The sequence below is a fragment of the Thalassophryne amazonica genome, chromosome 1, assembly GCF_902500255.1.
Source record: "Thalassophryne amazonica chromosome 1, fThaAma1.1, whole genome shotgun sequence".
Taxonomy (NCBI): domain Eukaryota; kingdom Metazoa; phylum Chordata; class Actinopteri; order Batrachoidiformes; family Batrachoididae; genus Thalassophryne; species Thalassophryne amazonica.
Genome location: NC_047103.1, coordinates 65,059,727 through 65,081,037, shown reverse-complemented (window position 1 = coordinate 65,081,037; position 21,311 = coordinate 65,059,727). Strand labels below are relative to the sequence as shown.

General features: G+C 39.5%; 2 protein-coding genes across 5 annotated transcripts in view; one reads left to right on the top strand and one right to left on the bottom strand.

Moving 5' to 3' along the window:
- Positions 1 to 9,489, bottom strand: part of LOC117511367 (receptor activity-modifying protein 3-like) — a 149,983-nt gene extending 140,494 nt beyond the window's left edge. Inside the window, exon 1 of the mRNA XM_034171415.1 lies at positions 9,221 to 9,489. Within this exon, the coding sequence (XP_034027306.1) occupies positions 9,221 to 9,272 (52 nt within the window). The 5' untranslated portion in view covers positions 9,273 to 9,489. The remainder of the gene's footprint in view (positions 1 to 9,220) is intronic.
- Positions 9,490 to 13,686: 4,197 nt separating this feature from the next.
- LOC117511343 (mucin-5AC-like) overlaps positions 13,687 to 21,311 on the top strand; it is a 46,636-nt gene continuing 39,011 nt past the window's right edge. For 2 of the 4 annotated variants that reach the window (XM_034171387.1, XM_034171395.1), the window contains exon 1: positions 13,687 to 13,743. The gene's annotated coding sequence lies outside the window, so the exon portion shown is untranslated. The other 2 variants (XM_034171402.1, XM_034171379.1) reach the window with 1 other exon arrangement.

Here is a 21,311-nt window from a genome sequence, read left to right as displayed (position 1 = left end):
CACGTCCCTTATGCGCACACCATCTCTCGCTCCGTTTGCAGACAAACGATCACAGGACAATTTGTTTTTTTTCTTTTTGTTATTCAGATGACAGATCGTTGTCCTGAGGACTTGGTCAGCACCGGGTCCTGCTGCGCACGGAAGGATGACTGAGCAAGAGTTTCGGTGGGAAAGTGTCCATCATCCTCTTGTCATTCCATCGAGGCGTCAGGCTGAGCACGTAAACACACCAACAGCAGTTCTGCGAAAGAAACTTTGCGCGCATAACTCCCCCCCACCTCTGTCCGGTTGAACTTATGTTTTTTCTTTTGTTCAATTAAAAAAAAAAGATTGGGTTGAACTTTGGCCGCATCAGCCTGCCGACAAGCGGCAACGTGCGCTCCCATCAGAAGCGTCCCATCAAAAGCCAAGCGTGATGCGTGAAAGGCCCATTAATCTGCAATAATGTGCCTGAAATAGTAATAAATAATGAGGATAAAATCTATATCGGATTCCTGATCGGGATGCAACGTCCGATTTCGATCAAGTCTGAAACCACGTGATCGGATCGGGACATCCCTATAAATATGGGTATATAAATATATGGTCATTTAAAGAGTCAAGGGGGTTTCTGAAATTCGGGCAAATTTGGTGTCGCCCCCCCAAATAGACCCCACCTCCTATGCCTATGTGTGATTCCACCTTCCACCTGTACTGGACGCAATTCTGAGCCAAACCACATCTGATCCTTGAGACTTAAATGCTGCAAAGTGAAAAATTTTCAAAGGGATTGCCATCCATCTAGATGCGATGTGTTTTTATGCACGGTGCTGATCTGTCAGCATGTGATGGATCACAGAGTGCACACAGTCAGTGGCTGCAGAAGAGTTTTCTGCCTACTGGTGTGACCCCGCCCAGTGCGTGGCGTCATCGCGTGATGTCATTGCGACTGGGTCTATATATTAAAACGTTCCACACAAGGTGTTTCAGGCAGGTGCTGTCAGGCGCATGGAAAAAACCCGCACACACACATAATCCAAACTGAATGTGCACATACAGAAACGTGAAAAAAGGATTCATTCAATACTTAGCTCTTTTTGTCTTCCATGGTGACAGGGTTTTAGTTAGTGCTGCAGGTTGTCATCATAACAGTAATTGGGGCGCCCATTACATGTCTGATGTGTCTGATCTGACATGTTTTTGGTGACAGTCAAGCTGCATGTCAGCTTGTGCTGAATTGACACTGGAGCTTTGAGATGCCAAGAATAAAGCATCAGCTGCAAAAAAAATAGAAGACAAATCTCTCCGACTGATTTCCGCTCAGATTTGAACAAGCACAAAAGTTTCTAAGGAACTCCAGGGACATCAGCTGACAAGGAACTCATTTTGTGCTTTATAACAGCGCTTTATAAAATGAACTTTATTCATAAAACTCACGACACACAGTCCGGATCAACGGGTGCCTGTTGACTGTGATATTGAAATGATATTGCTCTTTTTTTTCTGAGTTCATGTCCAAACTCACCTCACTCCGATCATGTTAGTGGATGATCTGTTGTTGCTGTGGCAAAAAACGTTGCGGTCATTACACATCCGACAGTCACGGGGTGAAAGACCAAACGGTCCACCCCAAAAAATCGGTCTGCCTTTTGCATCTGTGCATGTGTCATTTCGGACCACAGCAGCACATCTGAGATGGAGTATCTTCATTCAAAGCAATCAAATGGATTAATGGGATTATTAACCATCAGATGATAAAGGTAAACCCTCTAAAATCATTCTAAAGTCGTTTTTAAGCAGAAATGAGGCCGTTTTAAGCAGAAACTTGGTGAAATTCCATGACACTTTGAAATGACCGACACGCAGTGAACACATCAGCTAGTAGTTCGTTTAGCTGCGGCGCGCTGATCGCTTCTGCTGCCTTTTATGATGAATGTGGAAATGATTGTTGTACTAAAGCTTCAGATATCTGTCGCTGAGATAGATGATGACTGGAGTGCAGTTTGAATCAGAAACAAGGTGTTACTCTGTGAACCGCGTCATCGCTGTGTCATCAGGGGGGACCATTCGGTCGGCGACACCGGATTTCACCACTTAACTAGAGACATTCATCACGAAATGCCCCGCACACAGTACTATTTTCCATGTAAAGTGCAGTAATATGTACATGTGTGGGGTAGGTATTTGGTTGAACCCTCATGTGTTTGATGTAAACTGAGATACACAGTGGAAAAATTGGAGATTGACATTACATTTATTTAGAGGATGTGGCCAACAGTGAGATACACAGTGGAAAAATTGGAGATTGACATTACATTTATTTAGAGGATGTGGCCAACAGTCACTGACCTTCGAACCCATGCAAAGTACTCCTCCAAGGCATGTACCCATCAAATATGATGTTTCTGTGAGCAATAGGTGCAAAGCTACGTTGCGGCGAAGGATTTGACAGTTGTGACCACTGGTGACCTTGAAAAGTAGGTCAAGGTCACCGGCCTTCGAACCCATGCGAAGTACTCCTTCAAGGCATGTACCCACCAAATATGAAGTTTTTGTGAGCAATAGGTGCTGAGCTACGTTGCGGCGAACGAATTGCGGCCGGACAGACGGACAGACGGACTGACGGACAGAAGAATGGACGGACAACCCGGATGCTATATGCCCCGCGTCATGGCGCAAGCACCGCGCAGGGCATAAAAATGAAAACAAACTTTTCCCTTTCAATTTTTATATTGTGCTGTCACACAAATATTAGATGCTAATTTATAAATATGAGACAGTAAGTCGGACTTATTATTAAATTAGCTAAAATTTCATAATTATGACAGTATTTCATAATTATACGAAAGCCCAACTTAGAAATGAGTGCAAAAAATGAAATGGAAGTTTTTGTTTTTGTTTTTTGAGTGGCAGAAACTGGCTCCTATAAAGAGTGACAGCAGGCGGTGAAGTTCCACCAGGCACACAAATTACAGACTACAAATGGTCCAACAACAGGCAAACTGGATGACATTTCATTTTTGTCTGGTACTATGAAATTTCTGACTGTGACTGTAGAATATTATAATAGATTTAAGCCTTTTTAGGATGCGCACATCTTTTAAGTAAACAAACAAAAAAAATGTAGTGGCCACATCATTAAAATTACACATCTGTGCACTTTGGTATTCATTATTTCCTATTATGTGTCTCTCTCAGTCTCCTCAATAAATACGGCTGTATTACTTATGGATTTTCATACAAAAACCTGATCAAGTCTAGGCTTGAGTCCCCCCCCCCCCCCCCCGCCTTATAGCAAACTGCTGAAATTTCACATTTTTCAAAGAAAATCCTTCTCTGCTTCACATGAAGCTGTATAACTTGGTGATGCAACACACAAAAACTGCACTTTGTACAGTTTCTCCAACCAGCTACAGAAGCCTAGAATTCTTTCAGAGTTGCTGAGGTTTCCCTCACTAATCTGCTTCTTGTATTATCATTCGGTTTTTCAGAAATTCTAACTCCAGACAGACTTGTTATACAGTACCATAGTGTTTGTATTTATTAATGACTGATGGAAATTAAGTCCAAGATATATTCAGTCAATCACAAATGTTCATGTATCCATCTCCTGACTTGTGTAAAGAAAACTGGCTATAACAGGGTAAGATTCCAATTCTGTCAGCATATCTAAAGCTACGGTCAGATAAAAATGAGGGGCACAAGCAGTTGGCGATGCCACTTGATCATTGTTCCCATTTGCGCCCATGTGGCTGTTACTGGCCATTACTGTGCACTAAGTGGACCAATAAATTATAAAATGGGAAACACAACACTGTCATTAAAAACTTTTACTTCATGTTTGACAGCTTAACAGAAACCAAGTTTGAGTGATTTGTTTCAATGTCTTTCACAGTAGCATTCCTGTAATGCTAGCCAGCATGCTAACATCTCAGTAAGATGCCTTGTAAATCTTTTTTTTTTTAGATTTAGCAGTGCTTATTTATCGTTGACCTTTACAAAATATGATACAAATGCCAAACACATTTATACTCAAATACATCCATTTCTGAGAGCATTCTTCCATCTTGCATTACTCTGTTAAAATGAGCAACCAGCATATGTCACGTAACCATCACGCTGCCTTCACTCAGATTGGCAGTCACCATCTCAGCAGTTGCATAATATGACTTTTTGTCTATTTTGGTCCCACCTAGCTGGCAGCATAGCAACCACTTGTCCCCTGTCGCTGTAAAACTCCCACTCTGATTGAAAACAAATGGCAGGTCCTCATTTTGCTTCTGTCACTTGTTGCTAATGTGACCTAGGGGTAAGACTAATAAAGCAAACTTGTGAACCAGTTCTGTCCGACAACTTGAGTTGCATGCTACATATACACCAACGTACATCCTACTAAAAGACATTGTTTACATGACCCTCCAAAACACTCCCTCTAAATTAGGCGGGCTGTTTTTCTTCTCTGCTCTGCATCCACCTGTAGGCTGCAGTTGGGGGGAGAAAATATGTACCGTATCTAATCATCACTCCCTTATATCACAAAGCAAGTATTGGCGGGGGGGGGGGGGGTGATCGGAGCCTATCAGCCAAACTCAAAACTATATGCTGCTTTGGCAATAAATATTTTTCTTATACATGAGTTGTCTGACTGAACTGTGTTTGGGAAGTTTGTCTAATTCACTCAAGCAAGAATGGCCTGGCTCTGCCCCCCCCACTCACACACACACACACACACACACAAGTTTAATTTTGTGATGTCTGGGAGTAGTAAACACATGCACCACACAATGGAACTGCCTTGGGTCCTGGACTGCATCCATGCAAGCTGACAATTGGTCCATTTACACCTCTCAAAAGTAAGCATCTGTCTGCCAAAGCCGGGTGAAACGTGTGCATCCCTTTGGCTCTTCTCCAGCCACTGGGGACCTCAAAACTAAGGCAGTAGTGTTCACAAAATCATCTGCTGTATCATGCTCAGAGAAACCCACATAACGTGGTCAAAATATTGTAGCTGACGTTCCCTCACAATGCAAGCGGTACTCAATATCTTATAGTAGTAGTAGTAGTAGTACATGGCAGAGGTGGGACGAAGGCACTGTCAAGTCATTCTCAAGTCATCAATCTGCAAGTCCCAAGTCAAGTCTCAAGTCAGCTTGCAAACAATTGGTGGTCATTATGACTCTGTCCCACCTCTGGCACATAGTACTAAAGACAGCTAGTCAACACCTTAGATCAGTGGTTATCATCCAAGCCTCACAACCATACAGCACAACAGTCAGCACCAGGACCCTAAACACTAAGACCTTCCCACGCGTCTCTTGATCTCAAAGGCAGAGGACCCGGAGATAAAAATGTCACTGCCAAGAAAAATGAATGCCACTATAAGTTCAGCACTGTCACCGCACACAGGCTTCTGATGTCCGAGTGCAGGAAGTCAAAGCCTGGATCTTAGTCAGAGATCCAAAATTTGTGTTACATATTCAGTAGCTCCATTACAACACAATACATAAACAACACAAATAAGACATAGATATTTCACAAACAAACAATCCATACAAAAAAAATTTACTCGCATTACGGCCTTGATAATGTTGTTATGGACTGATTCTGCAAAGATCACAGCATAGACTGAAAAGTCGGGGTCAGCAATTCTTGACTTTAGGGGGAGGATAAACAATGCATAATGCAGTTCTGTCAGATTGTCTTAAGAGACTTCTATTTTTCAGTTTTTTAAAGGACTGAATGAAAAAATTTATAGTTCCCTTTGAATGCACTAAAAAAAAAAATAAAAGTTTCAAAATGTTTAGTTTTGTTTTTAAATCTTGTGTGCACAATCTAATTATCTAGTGTGTGTTATTGCATTGTGCACACAAGATTTAAAAACAAAACACCTTGGAGCAATAAAAAAACCAACATAATGTGTTTGTAAAATTTAATTATAATGATCCTTGAAACTGATTTTCTGCAGGAACTACTCAGAGCCCTTTGTCTACGTGAGGAACAATGTGTTTGATAGAATGTGTCCTTACAGTCTGGCTCTGTCCTTCTTCCTCACTCTTTTCCTTCAAGTCTTCCTTTATCCATCCCTTCTTTCTCACACTTCCAGACTCATCACTTTTACCATCTTCATCATCTCTTCTTATCACATGGTCAAACCACATTAGCAGAAATTACTCTTCACAGTCAGCAATGCATTTGTCTAGCTAAAGATTTTACAATTTGATGACCCTGTGAAATGCATGCATCAGCCAAATAACGCAAATAACTCAAAAAAACTAATGATCATACATGATCAGTGAATGAAAAATTAAAAAAATAAAAAGTGCATTATAAGAGAATTGATAGAAACCTGCATTTTCACTACAATCAGCCATGGAACAGATAAGATGTGATGTTTAGACAAATCAAACAGAAACAAATGCAGGCTTTCAGAAGATTTATGACATTACTTATTATGCTGATATATTAAATCATCTATTGACGGAGTAGTAAATGTGCATATAAGATGTCAATGATGAAGGGTATGCGTACAAATCAAAAATGTTGACTTCCCTGTGCTTTTTAGTGTGATCTCCCATTGCTGATAAAATTAAGGAAATCAGGCCTGATTTTTTTTTTCTTTTTTTAAATTGTAGGCAAAATCAGATTATAGAGCTGGGTATCGATTCAAATTTCAAGAATCAATTTGATTCCGATTCTTCAGAATCAGAATTGATTATTTCAATTCGATTTGGTCTGACCTCGATTTGGGTTAGTGTTATTAAAGCATGTTTTGAACTGTTACATGATAGTCTAATTATGCAACATATTACTTCACAAAATTTGGCCCTCAAAACAGAGGCAACAGTGCTTCAGAAAGTTATAAATTTAAAAATTTTCTGGGGGATAACGGTCTCGGTCTCCCCTACAAAACTCATGCCTGCAGCATTTGCTGCATGGCACACTGCAGCAGGAGAACCCGGCTATTAGAAAAGTTATCCTGCAGCAAGGGAAGGAATCCTAATGTCTCCTGCAGCAGGAGAACGCGGACATTAGAAAAGTTATCCTGCAGCGAGGGAAGGAATCCTAATTTCTCCTGCAGCAGGAGAACGCGGACATTAGTAAAGTTATCCTGCAGTGAGGGAAGGAATCCTAATTTCTCCTGCAGCAGGAGAACAAAGACATTAGTAAAGTTATCCTGCAGTGAGGGAAGGAATCCTAATTTCTCCTGCAGCAGGAGAACATGGATATTAGAAAAGTTCTCTTGCAGTGGGGGAAGAGTTACTAAATTCTACCGCAGCAAGAGAATGCAGCTCCCACAGTCCACACTATAGAGAATCTTTGTGCACTGTTCCATGGAAATGGCACGTTATGAGGAACGGAAAAAAAAAAAAAAACACTGTGTGAATTAAACAGCGGATGATTTTCCACAACAACAGTCCCGATAGTCATGATTAACATCTTTAAATGGCCAATACGCACCCTCGGAAACAGTGCAACGGCCCAAATGCAGCATAATTTTGGGACAATCTCATCAGCTGTTACAATGCTGACGAGAAGTGTGTGTGTGTGTGTGTGTGTGTGTGTGTGTGTGTGTGTGTGTGTGTGTGTGTGTGTGTGTGTGTGTGTGTGTGTGTGTGTGTGTGTGTGTGTGTGTGTGTGTATATATATATATATATATATAATTTTAGAAAAAAAAAAAGATCTTTGGATGTATGAATCAATCTGTGGGAATTAGAATGAGAATCGATTTAAAATCTGCGAATCGATCTTTTCAACCCAGCGCTATCAGATTACCTACATTTTATATCTGCTTACATATTAGTGGAACTGAATACAGCCAAATACACCTGAGTATGTACACAGTAAAATCACTAGTGTTAAATTAACACTGACAGTGAACATATGGCCCCACTCTCACCAGAGTAGGGCCATATGCACACTGACAGTGTTAATTTAACACTGTCACTCAGGGTCACCACAGCAGATACAAGGTGGGTTTACATGTTGAGTTTTATACTGGATGCCCTTCCTGACGCAACATCACATTAACATGGAGAAACGTGGCGGGGGGTTGAACCGGGAACCTTCGGCACTGAAACCAAGTGCACTACCACTTGGCTGCCATCCCTGCTACCTAGCTCTGTCTTATTGATTAATAATTATTACAATGCAAAATGAATATGTTCTTTATTTTTGCATGTTATTAATTACAATGCAAATATATGGAACAGATAAGCTGTTAATTGTCTATTTCAAAGATAAAATCTTTGCAAAAGGGTCACCGAATGTTTAAATATCCTCAAAATGTAGTTTAAACAGACACATCGCATCTTTTTTCAAACCCTTTATTTTCAGTATTTTTCTGTATTTGTGAAAATTCTTATCTGTAAAATCTAAAACAATAGTAAAATTCAAATTAACAGAAAAAACATTATTAGTTATGTTGTAATTTTTACTGTATTGTACAGTTTTTGGTATTACAGTTTTTCTGTGTTTAAACTACAGTCATTTGTAAATTCTACAAGGGTATATGATCATTTTAACATATTTGTACTGTTAAATTCATAGTTCAGTTCCAAATTTTACAAATTATTGCTGTCAGTTAAACACTGGTTTTCTTTTCACAGTTTTTTTTTATGCTGTGATTTTACAGGATTTCCCTGTTAACTTCACAGAATTTTTTATTATTGTTATTATTATTATTATTATTTTCAAATTTATTAACCACCCATTTTCAGGCCTTAGATTAGTTATCTGTTTTTGTTTTTTGAATGTCATAAACTTACACAATCAGGTATCAAAATTTGGCAGTGGAAGACCGCCCTTAGATATTGCTCTTACTTTTGTTGCATTTCTGATTCTGATTTTTATGAAAGAATTCCTGCCATATCCAGCTTCTTCTCCTGCACTCCCTTCACTGCCCATGTCTCAGGTTCATTCATTCATCATTATTCACTCTGGCTCCAAGCTCAATATTGAAGCCTGAATTTTACTTCTGAAAAACATGACAGTTTAAATGAACACTGTTACACTGGATCACCACAGAACAGCAGGAAATAAGCGGATGCTGCGTGTATTTTTCCCTCTGCTGCAGAAAAGTGAGCAGAAAATACTCATCTAACAAAGTCAGGCTTAACAAAGCTTCAGTTCGAACAGCAATTTATGTGACATCTTGGAATAACCTTCGCATAAACGCACAACATGGGAGTTTTGTAGAGTAGATAGTAAGTCCTGAAAATAAAGAAAATACGATCATACTCACACAAAATCCCGACCACGAAAAGTTTGAGTGCTGCGCACTCATTTGTATCCATCACGCTGGAAGAATCGGACCTCAGTGTGAGTGAAAAGCTCAGCTGCAGCTCCGTGCAAATGTCAGTTTGAAGCGAATCATCATTATCCCAAATGTGCACGGCTGACTTCCCTCATGCTGTCACCACTCAAAAACGATTTCTGCTGGCTTTGGAAGCCAGGTCAGACACGGAAGAAATCCTATCCTAAAGACCGTTTTCTTGATGACTGCCTCAGCCTCCTGTATCCTCTGGAGAAGGAGGAGAAGGAGGAGAAGGAGGACGAAGGAGGAGGAGGAAAGAGGAACCACCACGATTTGGGGGCTTCTCCACAGCGCACAGACATATTTAATGGAAAACGGTGCAGATACCTGTAATTCACAGTGAAGCTGCGTGCAGGTATATTTCTGCAGAAATGAAATACGAAGGAAAAACACTCAAGATAGTCTTATCATCTTTTTGATGTTGTGTGTTCTGATAAACATATGAACACGGGCGTATTCGCGTGTTTTGGAGCTTTTGCATGTATTAGATCAATTAAATTTGTATTATTTCATATATCGTTATTTCCAGTCAATCCAAGAATGTATCAAAGAACTGCCACTGTTTCAATCCTATTTATGTAAGGCAACACTGACCCCTGCTGATTTCCTTTTGCACTGCATATTATTCAGCCTGCAGAAATTTTGTATTATTTATTCATTGCTTACAGAAAACATTCTGCACGCTTAATTGTTACATCACAATGTAGCAGCACTCATTTCACCAGTTGATTTTATTCATTATTTTTTACTTAAACAATGAAAACCAGCAAAGAGTTTATTTCCTTATATTAGGAAATGTTACAAAAAGTAACCTAAAAAAAGGACTGTAACATATTTCATTAAAAGTTTATCCTGTTTTGTTGAAATTACCAACAACACTCGTCATTGGTTTTACTATTTCATTAAAGCTACAGTGTGTAGGATGTATGATACGATAAACTTTATTGTCCCCAAAGGGAAATTTGTCTTGGACTGTAGTGTCATCTAGTGGTGAGGCTGCAGATTGCAATATGGTATCACTGGTCACAATTTGGTCTTCACATTTTTGTTTCGACGATGAGTATTTATGTTGCCTTGTCTTATCATGTGATAAGCAAAATGTATGATCCTCCATTTCACAGAAATGAGGGTTCTCAGACTTGTTAGCCTGCACCAGAAACCAGTAGACAATGTATTAGGGAGTAACCACTGATTCCTCTTCCCTTTTCTTCTGGCCACACTCCAAAATGCTGCATCAACATGACAGTGCTACATGACAGCCTCCATGAGGGGGCCCACTCCCATGTAAATACGAAGGGCTCATTCTAAGCGTACAAAAACACATCACGTTAATGTCCCAGGTAATTTATACACCAATGCACAGATGGTTATGAATGCTATATTCCATTTCTACTAATAAATGTAACTAATACATCCTACACTCTGTAGCTTTAAGAGTTTTTCTTTCAGATTATTCTAGGTAAAAAAACTCACTGTTATAAAGCTGGATAGTCTTAGACAGAATTTAGCACCAACAAAGACTCCAGAACAATATTGCAGAATTACAATGAAAGTGTTTTCCACATTCAGGCCTTACCACCCACCCAATTTAATTTAAAAAAAGAAAGGGAAAAAATAAAAAAAAATTTTTTTTTTTTTTTTGTCTTTGTGAAATTGTGGATAAAATCATAAACTGATAATATGCAGTGTGTTATGGGCAATAAAGTACACAATAAGGATTTACTTCATCACATATGTGCAGCTTTAATTTTAATTACACCAGCTGATTTTTTACAGCAGTTTCCGAGACCCATCATATTATGTGTTCTTGTTAAGAACTACAGCTAACAGTAGGCAAAATGTCAATTATAAAAGTTTTTACTCTGCCTGTATTCAAAAGCTCAAACTAAATGTTTGGCAAAATGTTTAATTAATTACAGAATAGTGCTCTTAATAGAAACAGAATTTTTCCACACTTTTTTGTCAAATCAATAATTTATTACTTAGATTTCTATGCTACACCTTATACAGTCTGAAATATCAAAGTATGACCTGAACAAAAATACATAAATAAATAATGGAAGTATAAAGTTTTGATAGCAACTTTAGTTTCTATCATATGTCTGTGTCATTTAATCTGTGTGGGGCATGTCGCATGGAAGTCACTGGCCGGAGGATTTTTATTTTTATTTTAATGTTTTGTCAGAAATTAAATGGAGACAACCTCCAAAGAAACCCATGTCTGAGACTGTTCTTCAAACACAATGCAGAGTCAGTCACAACCGGTTACACTGATAACAGCAGCTGTAACAGAGTTTACAGTGCAAAGCTGGCAACATAAGTTTTCTCTTAAGCCACACCTAAACAGCCAGAGATATAAAGAATACAGTCAGAAAAAAAAAAAAGATGTTCACAGAAGCAGCCCAAATTTACAATTTTACCAGTACAACATTATAAAAAACAGCCGCACTCAGCAGGAACCAGCACTATCTGGCAACTGTGATTCTGGCCTGCAGTTTACATTAAATGCAATAGTTTGTAATAACCGCTCGGGGGCGATGTTTCTGTAGAAACTGAGCCAGCTCGTGGATGAGTGTGCAGCTGATGGAAAAATAATGACACATCACCAGTATTATCCAGTTTTGCAAAGAAAAACAAAACTCTTTCCATGAAAAAAACAAGCTTATGACATGCAGCAGAGAGGCTTATGGGAAATGCAGTTTTAATACTGAGAACCAGGAGGAGAAGTGTGAAAGTAATATATTTAGGACATTGCAGTTTGACACCTTGTCATAAAAGTCCCACATTCTTTGCTTGTGCATGTAAAAACCACCATGCCATGGGGAAAATTTAAACCTGAAATGGCTTATTTTAAACACCCATGACTTCTATGACAAGTCGTGGAAGTTCATCTCTGAACCAAATGAGACACGTGCACTGAGTCAATTCACAGTTTGTGCAACATACCCACATGGTCTTACATACCCACGTGTTTTCTTTGTCTCCTTGTCCAATTACTTTTGGTTGAAAAAGGGGGGGAGGAATAAAAGGCACTGCAACTGATTCACATGTTAACATACTTTGAGTAAATTGAAGTCAGTCCATCATTTGAAGTTTGTTTTCAAAATGACAAATTCAAAAATTTGACAAATGCACCATCATTACATCCGCACTGTGCAACAGGAGTAACATCAATCAATCAATCAATTTTTTTATATAGCACCAAATCACAACAAACAGTTGCCCCAAGGCGCTTTATATTGTAAGGCAAGGCCATACAATAATTATGTAAAACCCCAACGGTCAAAACGACCCCCTGTGAGCAAGCACTTGGCTACAGTGGGAAGGAAAAACTCCCTTTTAACAGGAAGAAACCTCCAGCAGAACCAGGCTCAGGGAGGGGCAGTCTTCTGCTGGGACTGGTTGGGGCTGAGGGAGAGAACCAGGAAAAAGACATGCTGTGGAGGGGAGCAGAGATCAATCACTAACGATTAAATGCAGAGTGGTGCATACAGAGCAAAAAGAGAAAGAAACAGTGCATCATGGGAACCCCCAGGCAGTCTACATCTATAGCAGCATAACTAAGGGATGGTTCAGGGTCACCTGATCCAGCCCTAACTATAAGCTTTAGCAAAAAGGAAAGTTTTAAGCCTAATCTTAAAAGTAGAGAGGGTGTCTGTCTCCCTGATCTGAATTGGGAGCTGGTTCCACAGGAGAGGAGCCTGAAAGCTGAAGGCTCTGCCTCCCATTCTACTCTTACAAACCCTAGGAACTACAAGTAAGCCTGCAGTCTGAGAGTGAAGCGCTCTATTGGGGTGATATGGTACTACGAGGTCCCTAAGATAAGATGGGACCTGATTATTCAAAACCTTATAAGTAAGAAGAAGAATTTTAAATTCTATTCCAGAATTAACAGGAAGCCAATGAAGAGAGGCCAATATGGGTGAGATATGCTCTCTCCTTCTAGTCCCCGTCAGTACTCTAGCTGCAGCATTTTGAATTAACTGAAGGCTAACGTCAAATTATTTTCATATATATATTATATAACGATATATATATATTATATAACGATTTTGGAACCAAACTCTTCATTTGCTTTCAGCTCCAGCGTGCTTTTATTTGCAGACATAAAAAAAAGTCCAAATATTTAGGTGCCCTTGTTAAACATTAGGAGCCTGAGGGGAGATTTTTTTGGCCGGCAGGTGAGGTCGCACGTGTCCGGTTCTGGGGCTCACCTGCAGCTGGACTTTGACCTCCGGTCCACTGTGACACGGAGGGACCATGAGTTCGTGCGTGGAGGGTTTTGCGTTCCGTTCCTGAAGGCATTTAGAAGCTGTGCGTTGTCGGCAGGTTGTGTGAAGTTTTTTTTTTTTTTTTTGGAGTGGTTAAAGTAGAATGTCAACAAGTGACGCAGCAGAGTTTGAGCAGAGAGGAGGCGATCACAGAGCTGCAAGAAGAACTCCGACGGAAAGGTCTGTTCACTGGCTTAAAAAAGGACTTTCATCCACAACATTTTACCTCCACTTGACCTTAATTTGTATTTACTCTGCTTGTCATCGTCCCGGTGAGTGTCACTGCAACTTTTTAAATCTTTTTCCTCTCTATTGACACTCTTCGCCTGCACGCGCACCAAACTGCGTTGACAAAATGTGTGTTTTTGATTTCTTGTCGCTTTTATGCACAGATGTAAGGTGTCATATCAAAGTGAAAGCCGCTTAACATTCAACGCATTATTGGAGCAAATTCGGCAGGAACATATTTGAGTAAATTCAGCATTTAGGTTTGTGATCAGCACTGGCAATGATTCAATTCAATCGCAGCGACAGGAGGCGGTCTGTTTAAAAATATATATATATATATATATATATATATATATATATATATAACACAATAATAACGAAATAAGGCGTATTACTTGTAGTTTTGTTTAAATGTCTGTTCTGATGACAGAATGTACAGCTTAATGATTCCTCGTTTTTCCATAGCTGCTTGCTCGCGCTTACAGATTAAACAGGTTTTTGCACCGGGTTTGGTGTGACGCGTTCTTAAACACAGCGCCGATCGAGTCATGTTCACCTTGAATATGGGAAATATCAATAGCGATGTGCTTTAAACGTACATTTTTGGTTGTTATTACGTATGGAGTTTCGTATCGAGTCGTGCAAAGTAGCACCTACACGTGAATGGGCGTGTGCTTATGTTAGAACATTGCCTGGCCAGAAAAATAGGCACACCTTTGCACTGTTTTCAGTTGCGCTTCCACCATCCTGCTGGAAATAAGACTTTATTTAAATTAACGAGCATGTGTCCAGACTGCAAATTCTATTTTATTTTGAGTCAAATTTATGATGCAGTTTGTACACTGCTGGGGTGCTGGTCGAGATTATGTAAATTTTAGGCACGTTTAATATACCTTTAGAGACTTTTAAATAATTAATATACTAATTTCAAAATACATAAATAAATAAAAATACGTGTTTCTGTTGACCTGCCCATGAAGAAAAAAAATGCTGTTTTTATCTAAATTCTAGGATACCTAAAAGGTATGTTTTAATATTTTATCCACCTCATATACTTGTCTGACTAGAAGAAATTGTTATAAGAAACATGATACAGCATTTTACAAACAGCAGCACACACTATGACTACAGAGTTAATTCAGCATGTCCCTGACAGTGTCAACAAGTTGTTTTCTTGTTTGACTATTACATTTGATTTAAGGCCAGGGGTAATGGTTATTTCCCGTATCTATTATTATTATTATTATTATTATTAAGTCTGTCAAGGATGTAATAAAATCATCAGCATTTATTTATTTGTCTGTCTGTTAGCAGGATTACATCAAAACTACTGCATGGCTTTTGACAAAATGTTCACCACAGATAGATATTAGGCCATGGAAGACTCTATCAAATTTTGGAGGTGATCTGGATCTGGATTCTGGATCAAGTTTCACTTTATATAGGCTTTGAAGGCTTATGTAAAAAAGAAATACTTAATGGATTCTCACCAAATTTGCACCACAGATAGATATTAGGGCATGGAAGACTGCTGAATTTTGGTGATCCGAATCTGGATTGGCAGTTGTCAATAATCTCAGATTGCTCTTATTATTATTATCCAGCCGTCCATTTTCAATACCTGCTTACTCCAGTTAAAGGTCACGGTGGACTGACAAACACATTCACACCCGCACACAGACCTACAGACCATTTAAAGGTTCCAATTCACCTAACCTGCATGTCTTTGGATGTGGGAAGAAGCTGGAGCACCGGGAGAGAACCCACGCAAAGACGGGGAGAACATGCAGACTCCACACAGAAAGGCTACAAGTGGGAATCAACCCCACTTACCAACAGTGCTAAACCACTAAACCACTGTGTTACTTATTATTATTATTATTATTATTAATCATAATAATAATAATAAGCAGTTGTTTTTTTATATTAATCAATTATAGAGCACAGCAGGTTAAATGTCAGAAATGTGCGTTGTTGATTTTAAGTATCACTTTGCCCGAGGTGATAAAATCAAATATTGAGTTTTATTCATGCAGCAGTCCAAAGCCGAAAGATATTTAATTTACAGTGATATGAAACTGGGTGACACGGTGGCTTAGTGTTTGACACTGTTGCCTCACAGCAAGGTCATGGGATCGCTTCCCACCTGGTCCTTGGAGTTTGCATTTCTCCCTGTCTTTGCGTGGGTTCCCTCCAGGTGCTCCACAGCTTCCTCCTGCTTCCAAAAACATGCATGTTAAATCAACTGGTGACTCTGTATTGACCACAGGTGAGCATGCAAGTGTGAATGTGTTTGTCTTTCTATATGTGGCCCTGTGATATAATGGGGTCCTCTCACCCTATGACTGCTGGGATGTAATCGGTTTTGCAACAGACTAAGCCAACAAAATATTATATTCACCTGCTGATCAACCAGTCAGTTAACTGAGTGATTATATCATCTCTGTGAGGAACCAGTCATATTGATATTTTGCCTTTGATAACTTGATGATTAATAAGGTTTTAAAATATTTGGCATGTATTTTACTGTCAAGCTACAGTTTGATTGTTGTTTTTAGTCGTGTTTGGATTGTGTGACATTGAACAGATGTCATTTCAAGTCTGGGAATGCTGGTGCTGTGATTTGCCACATCCATGACACCAGACAACCAGGCCTTGGGTCCCGGGTGGCAACCACCCAGGCAGACAGCCGGTGCATCCCCACACCTGTAAAATAATCATCTATCTGCTGCAGCCAGGTGAAATGTGGGCAGATGTCTCTGAACATTAAGTCTGCAGAAGCAAAAATAGCAGTAGCAGAATCAAGTAGTGCAAAGTAAAAACAACAACGGATGGCTCTGTGGATACGAGACCGTTGTGTACTCTTTCTCTGGTTATCACAAGAGCTGGACATCAGCCATTTTCTGGCAGATTTCACTTTTAACAACAGGTTTCGTCATGGAAAGCCGCGCGGAGGCTTCACGCGTAAAGACCGATTCGCTTTGGAAGCGAGACAAAGGAACATCTCCGTTTCAGCGTGTCAGAGGACAAGTTTGGACATGTCCAGCTCTCCACAATTTCACTGATACTTACTGGATTGGTAAGCATTGAAAGCCGAGATAGACATGTCCAAACTTGTCCTCTGACCAGGGGCGTAGGTTTGCATATGGACCATAGGGACAAGTCACAACCAATATTTTGGGATGGCAAAATAGTCCCTACCAATATTTAGCATTTTTGTTTATATAACAAAATCATTCACTATTTTTTTGCGAACTCGATACTATAATTTTAGTCGTCACGTTTTGTGTTTTCGACGTGCCAGAGTGACAGGGTTACCCATGTTGCAATTTCATTAGCTCACGTTCTTCTCACATGGACGTAAACAAAGCGCATCTCGTGGCAGGCAGTGCTTAATTTGTAAAGTGGGAGGTCCCAGAGCGCAGAGGATGGGTGGCTCCGGTGCAGTGTTGCCAGATGTACGATAATTATCGTATTTGTACGATAGTTTTGCCATCTGTACGATGTACGATCTATAATGGGAAAAAACCCAATATGTACGATAATTTCAGTTGGTTGCCCAAACACGCATCTCTCTCTGACACCCAAGAATCATTTTTTGCAGGCGTTGCACTCAGGCGGCATCAAAGACACACCACACACAGGGCTGCTGCTGGCTTTGGGCTGCCGGGACAGTCATTTGAAAGCCCGCCCCCTCCCCATACAAAGTAATGAGTTCCCATCCAATCTCTGCAGGACAGGACAGGAAGATTCCCCAACCAACATCTTTTTTTTTTTTTTTGAAACTGTATTTCAACAAATCCAATAACAAACGAACAAAACACAAGAGCAAAGAGATATACAAGAAAAATAAAAAAAAGTTCAAGTTCCTTATGGAGGTGTCAACATTTTTTCTGTGTTCAACAAAATCTGCACAAGTGGCCATGGCATCGGATGACGACAGGGACCTCGAGGTTGAATTCGACTCTTTCTAGTCTGGTAATTAACACGTTTGTGTTACTTCACAGTCTGGTAGTGCATTTGCTTGTGCATTTGCGTTCTTTTTGTGCCATAGTTTCCCCATTAATATAATTACTGTTTAAAAATGTGACATAAAATTCTTTGTAAATTAAAAAAAAAACGCTAAAATAGCTACGTTGTATGCGTTTTGTTTGTGTACGATAATTTCTCCCAAAATACGATCATTTTGAGGTTTTGGTACGATAGTTTCATATTTCATATCTGGCAACACTGCTCCGGTGCAGAAAAACAAGAAGGGCGGGGGGGAGGGGTTGCGAACAATGCTGTGCGCCACACTTAAAATAAACTGCACACCCACACAAACACGCACACACACCTTCACAAATGACACTAACATCCTGCCTTTTCCTCAAAAAATACATTTATGTTTGCTGTCTGTCTATGTACTTTTCTGTCACTTTTGCGCTCTTTTTCATACTTTTCCCTCGTTTCAAAAGTCACCGAACGCACTTTACTGTAATATATGCAACATATAGCACACTGTTGGAAAGCACGGGTTCTTGGCTTGCTGTCAGTGTTGAAATTTTTCAGAGTGAGGGCTTACATGAGAACTTACGGTAATGAGAATCAGCGGCGCACTAGTGTGAAACTTCCGTGTTTTTCCTCTGCGTTATGACATCACAGGCTTACGTTTACCGTAATACACCATATATATCATTGGAAATCCCTTTTTTTTTTGGCAAATTAGGTTGCCAGATACCTACAACTGCATTATTGATGAAGAGAATAGATTATACATCTTGTTTGCAAAAACTTTTTTTTTTTTTGTTAGCTCCACAAGTATTTTTTTTTTGTTGTCTTGTTCTCTCAGGTGTAGGCCTATAGAATAGATTCGTGATTTTGGGTGCAATTTTGTTATTTAAGCTATTTGTTTGTTTGCCTACACACTTAATATTGTAAATAAAGTGTTAAATTATTCAGCATTATGTCATCATATGTTATGTATTATGCTGTACTTGTGCGTCTAATGGTATGAGTGGGTTAGGGGGTGATGGTGGTGAGCAGGGGGGCCGGGTGGGGGGGGGGTGGTATTGTCCCTACCAAAGCTGAGACCAAACCTACGCCCTTGCCTCTGACACTCCGAAACGGAGGTGTTCCTTTGTCTCGCTTCCAAAGCGAATCGGTCTTTACGCACGAAGCCTCCGCACGGCTTTCCATGACAAAATCTCTTGTTAAAAGTGAAATCTGCCAGAAAATGGCTGATGACCAGCTCTTGTGATAACCAGAGAAAGAGCACACGACGGTCTCGTATCCACAGAGCCATCTGTTTAGAAATGATCCGGTGGCTTGTGCCTCGTCGTCGCAGCTCGGAGCGTGGTGCGCCGAGCGACCTTAAAGGGGTCCTTAAAGCTGTAGTAACAGACCTTATTCTCTGTGAAGCCCGTAAAATTTTCACCGAAAGCCAGATAAATTTTTCGAATGGTTTCCAGGTGCCAGTCTCTAACAGCTTCTGAAAAAATTCTGATGGAAAAAGTCCTTTTCATTCCGCCATTTCCAGACAATGAAAATCCGACGAGGGGGTGGGACCACTCCTTCCCAAGGCGTGCTCACAGGCGAATGACGTCACCGACAGGCGTGGAAAAACTCACGCATGCGCACGAGGGTTCAAGCATGTCTGACGTAAAAACATATGAATGAAATCCATATAGTTTTTGAAAAAAAATAAGAAGGACCGTTACTTTATTGACAGACCTCGTACTGTGAAAATGTTATAACTGAAATTATTATTGTTCCCCGCTCACCAGACAATAATGATTATTGGAAAAATAATTTGAGGTTATAAACTTAGATCACACTTGCACCATTTCTTTTTTTTAAACAAAAAGCTATTTTTGTATTGACACTGTTTATATTGCAATTTAGTACAACAATTAAGTATTTTCTTTTGAAATAATGTAAAACATTGGACACCTTGTATATTTTATTCAGGACCACGGGCAAATGTTCATTGTTTTCATTGCTCATTATTTTTTGCTTTTTTTTTTTTTTTTTATGGAAAGCAAAGTAGTGTTCGTCTTTTTTCTGATCTGAAAGCGATCTGACCCATGTCTTCGAAAATCGTAATTCGAAAATGAAAATCGTATTCAATCTGAATTGTGGATTCATTCATTTTCTATTCCTGCTTACTCCAATTAAGGGTCATGGGGGTGGGGAGGTGGGGCTCTGGTACCTATCCCATCAGTCATCGGACAAGAGGCGGACAGGCGCCACTCAATTTTAGGACCACATTTTGTGATCCATGACACCCCTATTATTAGTAGTTTGGCCAAAACAGATGGTCACTCCTCTGAATCTGGTCTGCTTGAGGTTTCTTTCTGTAATCAAAAATGCCTGAGGAAGTTTTTCCTGAACAGTGTTACAAATGTACTTGCTCGGGGTGGATAAGGATTTTACCCTTGCGAAGTACCTTGGAGGACTTATGTTGTGATTTGCTACTGTATAAATAAATGCAATTTAATTGGATATTATATTGTCATATTTGATTGCCATTATATTAATATTCTAATCATTTTCTTTCTTTTGTTAAATAACAATTAATTTAGAACAGTTGGTTGTTTCTTTAAAGCAAATTTGTAAAACTCTGCATTCAAAAATGATTTCTGTGTGTTTTAAGAGGAATATCAGATTGTTATTTTATTATTACATATTATTGAAGCATTTTTTCTTTGTCATTTATGTTCTTTTTTTCTGCTGTTGTCTTGATTAAATTCCACTGACTGAATGCTTGTATTACTTAAACAAAAATGCATAGATAGCAGTGTTTGTTTTCAGTGAGCACAAAACTGACCCATCAGGATTACAAGTATTGATAATGTAAATTTGATCCCCATTATTAGTCATTGGTAGCATCTGTTCTTGATGTATTTTGGGTTCTTCAGCCCTCATCAGGCGAGCTCATGCACATCCAGGCCTGTACTATATCAGTACTACCATAGCAACACGGTGCCATTGTCCGTGCATGTTCAGATCTCTCCCTGTGTTGATTATCGGTACATCCTTCTGCTAACGCACTCTGAACCTATTTATACACATTGTTATAAACAGCAGTCTGACAACACCGCAAGTGTGTTAGAATGAGTCTCACGCAGTCCTGTTTACTTTTTATTACTATCAGTATCATCAATACAAAGTTATTTGATGAATGTTAAATACAGGTTGAGTTGTAGCTGTGGGAACATATTTGTCAGTGTTTCATACACACCCACACAGAGTTTAGACTGGATTATTCTTGTTATGTAAGTGTTATCCGTATGCAGTGCACACCCACAACAAGGCTAAAATATTGATTTGTTCAAGAATAATTTGCTGCCTTATAAAATCTGATATTTTGCATTCAACACTTTCAGCAATATGGTTTCATGCCAAGAAAGAGCACTACAATGCAATGTTTGCTCTGAGAATACTGATGGAGAAGTGAAGGCCAGAAGGAGTTACTTTGTGTTTTTGTGGATTTAGAGAAAGCTTATGACAGGGTGCCAAAAGAAGAGTTGTGGTATTGT